Below are 6,836 nucleotides of genomic sequence, written 5' to 3'. Positions count from 1 at the left end.
CCTGTTTTGGGGTCCCATCTCCACCACCTTGAAATCAGCTTCCCCCACCACTCCGCGTGATATGTTATCATGCATAATTTTATTAAAAAGCCAAATTTGTCATTTTCACATACAATATATATAAATTATTCTTTCGCTTTTTGAACATGGGTGTGTCAGTCTTTTTTGTTTTTAATTTAGTACACGTGAAAATATCTAATTAATTTGAAAATAAAAATAATCTACTCACGTAAGGATTTTTATGAGTCCAATTAATTGAATTAAATTAGATTGATACTTTTTAAAATTTTGTTTAAAACTGACTTGATCCATGAGCCTAGCAAACAATTTGACACAAATCTACTTTCATATCTTCTAAATATTCTATTAATGCTATCTCTTTCTAGAATTATTTAATTCACAGAAAGAATCATGTTATGTTGAGCTCCATAATTAATAGAATATGGTTTTAGACTCCTCTAGCTATGACAATCACACAATCTAATTCATTTGACTACTTTTATGTCATACATTGGATTATCATTAAAATTAAAATTCAGCATTCAAATTTCTTTAAAGTTTCAAGCTTCAACTATAATTAATGTATATTTTTATTAAATTTGGTGAAAGTAATATATTAACTGTAAAAACTTTTCTAAAATAGAATTTAAATTAGCATTAACAAGTGCCCATAAACACCCATTAATCGGATACTCCAACAAAATCGACGCATTTTAATCGTCTGATTAATACACCCCTATGTTGCCATTGCCAAGAAGTCAGCATCGACTTTCAATTCATACTTCAGTTCATGATAAAATGATTGTAATAAGGCTAATGATATGGCTTTTTGATATCGTTGGACTTGGCAATGCTCAAATTAGCTTCCATGACATGTGATTTGTTTATATACTAAAATTTTAGCAACATACCACTTATAATAATTGTAATATAATTAATAAATTTTAATTTAATATTTTATAGGGTCTATAAAATAAATGACAAAATTAATGTGTATTTAATTAGCATCATGCCCTCAATCCTAATCAATAAATGACATAGCAGTTAGGTATTTAAACAAATTCCATAATTAATTTTTATCTTTAAAGACCAAACAAAACCTGTGCTGAATAAATATATCTTAAGAATTTTAATTAAAAAGTTTGTGTTCCTATGTAGAGAGATTCATTATATTTTAGATTACTTATTATAAATTTCACCCATTGTTTTCGTTTTAAGATTTGAATTTAAAATTGAAATTTGATTTTTTTTATTTGAAATTATAAAAAAATTAAAACATAAATTATTAAAACTAATAATATAACACTCTATAAAAAAAATTATAAGGTTATTTACTTGAAATTTGAAATTCTAACCAATAAAAATAACGATTTAAATATAGTAAAAAAATAGTTAATCCGCATATAAATAGGAAACAAAATGAAGGAAATGATAAATGTGTATTTAGTACAATGTTCTAATTAATTACTGACAAACCTAAGTCATCCTCGTACCCAAAAAAAACAAAAAACTAATCATCCATCAATTGACGAAAATGTCCTCAGCATCAATCGGAGGTTAAACTTAAGTTGTCGTGGCCTTGCATCCGCCGCAGAAGCCATGTGACATTAACGGCCCTTTTTTTTTTTTTTTCTTTCAATGAACAGCTTTTGTAATTTTAGATCATTCATTGTTTATATCCAACGATAGCGTTTGGTGTTTTTTATAAAATTATTATAATAATATAATCGTTGAATTAATTTTATTATTAATAATTTAAAATTATTTTATTTGATTAATGATCATTCATTTTTAAAAATAAATATTATTATTTTGAAATTATTACAAATTAAGTATTGTTTTATTTAAAAAATGAAAATAATCATATATATTTTAATAATTATACAAATAATAATTTTAATATTATTTAAAGGTAATAATTTATTAAAATATTAATAATATTTTATTTACTTTTATAATAAAATATAATTAAATTATTAAATCAATAAATATATTTATTAATAGGTAAAGTAATTTTTATAATATAAATTGTGCAAAGAATATTTAAATTAGAAAATAAAAAGAATTTATTAAATTCATAATAAAAGAAAAATAAAAAAAATAAATTATATATAAAATATTGAAAATATAAAAAATTAGAATATAAACTAATTATAATTTTAAAAGGAAGTACGTTTTTAATTCATATATTAAAAAGGTAATGTTGATTATTATTAATTATGCACATCACTTCATATCGGTGATAAATTTTTTTTATCATTTTATATGAAAATTAAATCACCTCTAATATATCGATCTAATCACTTTTAATGATTAAGATCACTATTACATATGACCGCTGAGCGTTTACTAGACATTGTAATGTAATTACTGTGTGTAGGTTATAATAATTTTTGAAATGATCACTCTATATTAAACATTACTCTAGGGTCATCCGTCGTAAATATATATATATTGTGAATAATTTGTATACGGATTTATAACATAATTTTTGTATGGAATAATATCATGAATAATCTCTAGATTATAATGAAATATTTAATATAATATTTAAATTTTAAAAAATTTTAATGTGATATCATAATTATGAATTTTTTAATTAATGTGATTTTTTATTTCATAATATGTTAGCTTCAAATGATGATATATGTAGCATAATCAATCATTTAAGTATCACATTAATTAATAAATTTATATTTTAAATATAATATTAGAGATTTTTTAAGTAATATTTAACTATAATTTAAAAGCTATTCATATCATTAACTTTTCATGTATTTGTATTATAAAAAATAATGCAAATTATGTATTCATATTGTGTTTATAAAAAAAATTTATATTATAATTCGTGTTAATAAAAAAATAAAAAATAAAAATTTTTTATTGTTATTAATTTCGTTTTTGTGTTGGGCTGTGTTTTAAATTGCGAGGTGCACATGTAAATATACATTTTCGCAAATGTCAACTTCGTTATTTTGCCAAAATCCAGGGGATTTCTTACAGCTGAGCTTGCATATAAGCCCCTTCTCTCCTCTGTTTTTGCCCTGACCAAACTTACACATATCTCTCTCTCTGTTTTTTTTTTTTTTTTTTCTTCTTCTTAGAAAGTACATTAGATTTCTAGCAATGCGAGGGGTCGTCTTATTGTCGGCGCTCCTTTGCGCCACCTGCCATATCGCCCTTTCTGCGAGCAATGACACCACGAGGAACGGTACCGTGGCCGACGGTGAGAATATACATCTATACATGCATACACACATAGACATCAACGAGTCTTTTGAAATATTGTTACTAAAGTTTCCATTGGCTTGTTGTAGTAAGAAACCTTGATTACAACATGTTTATGTGTTTCATGTCAGTTTGCTTGATATTGGATGATGTTAATGTGTTCTGGTTTAAGCAGCCGCTCCGGCTAGTTGCCGTGGGGTCCTAAATTTTTTACTCTGAACCTGTTGTTTCGTAGCTCTTGACTGCCTCTTAGCTGAATTCAGAGGAATTTGGGGATGGGAATTGGGATTTTTTGTCGGCACAAGAAATGTTAGGAAGTTAGTAGTTTATTTGATTGTTGCAACATCGATTTCAATTCGTTATTCTGTTATAAAATCTGTCTTTATGGAGAAAATCAGTCCTACTAGAATTTGAAAGATTGAACTAGTGGTTTAGTTCGAGAATGACCAGCATTGACCTTACTATTTCCTATGTGTTTGTGTACTGATGGACGGTATTTAAGGTCATTTGGATGTTTGATGACTTGAATCCTAGACTATACTAGAGCGTAGAGTCCAGCTGCAGAGTTTTTCAGAGATATTAATTTGCAGATAGCAGCCACCAACCTCAAAAACAGAAAACATTTAGTGGCAAATAGTTATAATTTCTTCTTAAAAGATCTGATTTTTGGAACGCTTGTGATAAATCAAGTGAAGGACCACTGCTCAGTTGAGCTGGAATTTGCACATGATGCATGTTAAATGTAGTATTAGATTCAATTAATTTTGTAAGCAGCACATGACTATTTTTAGCAAAGATGCCAATAGTTTGCCATACTACTTTCTGTTTGGTGAAGACATTTTCACTTTCAATACATGTATTCACTCAAACACAATGATGGATCCAAGATTTTTTTTTTTTTTGACGTTTACTTATCATACTGTCTTCTTAGTAGCAGGTGTTGGTTGGTTGTGGACTGTGATTGGAGTGTGAACAGTGAATGTAATGGTTAGGGAATTAAAAAAATATGTGCAAAAGAAAATTTTGGGATGTTTAGAAAATTTTTCTTTTAAAATTTTGAGTGCTCATAATTACTTCCACATTTCTATCTGTTCTTTTTTGGACCACCTAAAATTAATTTATGATTGGTTCAAACGTGGAAAAATGTGAGATTAGATTTTAATATTTTATCCCTTCTCTATGATTATTGAATTCAGGGCTGCTAGATAATGGTAACTTTGAGCAAGCCCCAAATGCAACAAACATGAAGGGAACTGTGGTTGTGGGACGCTACGCAATTCCAGGATGGGTAAATGAGGGGTTTGTTGAATACATAAAGTATGGGCAAAAGCAAGGGGACATGTTGCTGGTGGTGCCTGAGGGGGCATATGCAGTCAGGCTAGGAAACGAGGCATCCATCAAGCAGAAGATAAAGGTGATCAAAGGCATGTACTACTCCATCACGTTCAGTGCAGCTCGGACTTGCGCTCAAGAGGAGCAATTGAATGTAACAGTGGCGCCGGATTCCGGTGTGCTACCTATCCAGACAGTGTACAGCAGCACCGGTTGGGACAATTATGCGTGGGCCTTCAAAGCAGAATCTGGTGTCGTAGAGTTGATTATTCATAATCCAGGAGTGGCGGAGGATCCAGCGTGTGGACCTCTCATCGATGCTGTTGCTATCAAGGCTTTATACCCTCCTAGACTGACCAACAGTAAGTCTTTTTTTTTTTTCACCATGAAATACTTTCTGTTTTATGTTTCTAACACTTGCTAGTTAGCACTGACAGAAATTTGGTTTTTCATCGCTGGGAATTCATATATATGTAGAAGTTTGATAGCAGTCTTTTTCTGCTTTATTTTTTGTGGGACATGGAGCAACTGTCAAAAGTAAATGTTGTATGAGCTACAATTATAGAGGAGACTAACCAAGTTATCGGTCATTACTGCTGTAGGAATATATGTTAAGGGGGGCTAGATATACATCACATTTAACTTTCTATTCATTTGGTAAGTTAGGATTTAGACTCTGATTTCTGTTAATTGATGTGTACAAATCATGATAGAGGTCTATTTCTTTTTGATCTAATGGCCAAGTCACACTGTGATGTTGCTTTCACCTTTCCATAAACCTATTGTTTTTGTAAGCGGTGGATTCAAAATTTTTGCAAGGTATTCACTTATAATATATATTAAAAAAAATTATTGATGAAATTATCAATTTTATGTGTTTGATACAATCATTAAGAAAGTTTGTCAATTAAGCTCGTTAGGACTTTTATTAAATGCTGCTACTGTTAATGTTTCCAAAAGGACAGTACTGAAATTTGAGAAGTGGGAAATTTGAATTTGAGAAATTGCTTTTACAAGAACATTGTCAGTGTGGCCATAATTTAGCCTGCTGATCAAACAGGCAATTTCATTTATGAAACTGGTGCAATACCTACCCCCTTGGTCCATTTCATGTGACATTGAATGCTAATCTCAAACATCGGAGACGGTGTCATAACAAGGGACTAATAATTTTTTCAATTTTCTATTTATGCAGACAACATAATGAAAAATGCTGGTTTTGAAGAAGGTGCATATATATTTCCCAACACTCCATGGGGTGTCCTAATCGCGCCTAACATTGAGGATGATCACTGTCCTCTCCCTGGCTGGATAGTTGAATCTCTCAAGGCCGTCAAGTACATCGATTCAGCCCATTACTTCGTGCCTCAAGGGCGAAGAGCGGTGGAGCTAGTAGCCGGAAAAGAGAGTGCCATCGCTCAAGTAGCAAGAACCATCGTTGGAAAAACATATAGGCTCTCATTCTCAGTGGGGGATGCTAACAACTCTTGTGTAGGTTCTTTGGTCGTGGAAGCATTCGCCGGCAAAGGCACACTCAAAGTTCCATACGAGTCGAAGGGCACGGGTGGGTTCAAGCGTGCTGTGCTCGAATTCGTGGCTGTGTCCAACCGGACAAGGATCATGTTCCTTAGCACATATTACACTATGAGGAGCGATGACTTCTCTTCTCTATGCGGCCCTGTCGTTGATGATGTGAAGCTATTGAGCGTCCGCAAACCTTGATCATGGTTGTTGACCTGTTCGGGGTTGTTGATGAAGCAAGTCGGATATGGCCTGTTCCGGGTTGTTGATGAAACAAGTCGGATATGGCCAAGAATCTGAATATATTGAACCTTTTGCTAAGAAAGTTATTTTTGCATGGAAAATCAAGGGTTTTCGTGTGAGTTTAATTAGCCTATTAATCCAAAATAAGATTATTTATATACTAATATAAGGTGGTATATACATACTAGTGTGATTTTATTACCTGTTTTTGTACTTTAGCATGATAAATATTAAAAAAAAAAGGTTAACTGTTCATTTTCAGCTTTTTCACTTTTCTAAATTTAATGCGCATTATTATATTCTCTGCTCTCACTTTTTACACGCTCATCTAATACAAATATTTCAAAATTTTATCATAGTAAAAAAGGTAGAGGAGAAATCATTTGATAAGCAGTCGAATTAAAGAATTAGTGACTTACCTGAAGATTGGTTGGAAGAGGGACCCTGGCAGGAACCTCCTAAGGAAAGGTGATACCTGGGCAAGCATCCTTCATACCATAACATTTTATTAT

At 31.1% G+C, this 6,836-nt stretch overlaps 1 protein-coding gene across 1 annotated transcript; it reads left to right on the top strand.

Annotated features, from left to right (window-relative positions):
- Positions 1–3,046: 3,046 nt before the first annotated feature.
- Positions 3,047–6,579, top strand: LOC111300280 (BIIDXI-like protein At5g11420). The gene is made up of 3 exons (XM_022895915.2): positions 3,047–3,226; positions 4,425–4,922; positions 5,756–6,579. Exons 1-3 carry the CDS (start codon positions 3,127–3,129, stop codon positions 6,280–6,282), a joined length of 1,125 nt encoding a protein of 374 aa, XP_022751650.2. The 5' UTR covers positions 3,047–3,126; the 3' UTR covers positions 6,283–6,579.
- Positions 6,580–6,836: the final 257 nt, after the last annotated feature.

Source organism: Durio zibethinus, chromosome 18 (genome assembly GCF_047325235.1).
Source record: "Durio zibethinus cultivar Kanyao isolate XHJ-2024 chromosome 18, ASM4732523v1, whole genome shotgun sequence".
NCBI classification, from domain to species: Eukaryota; Viridiplantae; Streptophyta; class Magnoliopsida; order Malvales; family Malvaceae; genus Durio; species Durio zibethinus.
The sequence above is the reverse complement of the archived record's forward strand: the minus strand, read 5'-3'. Positions and strand labels throughout refer to the sequence as shown.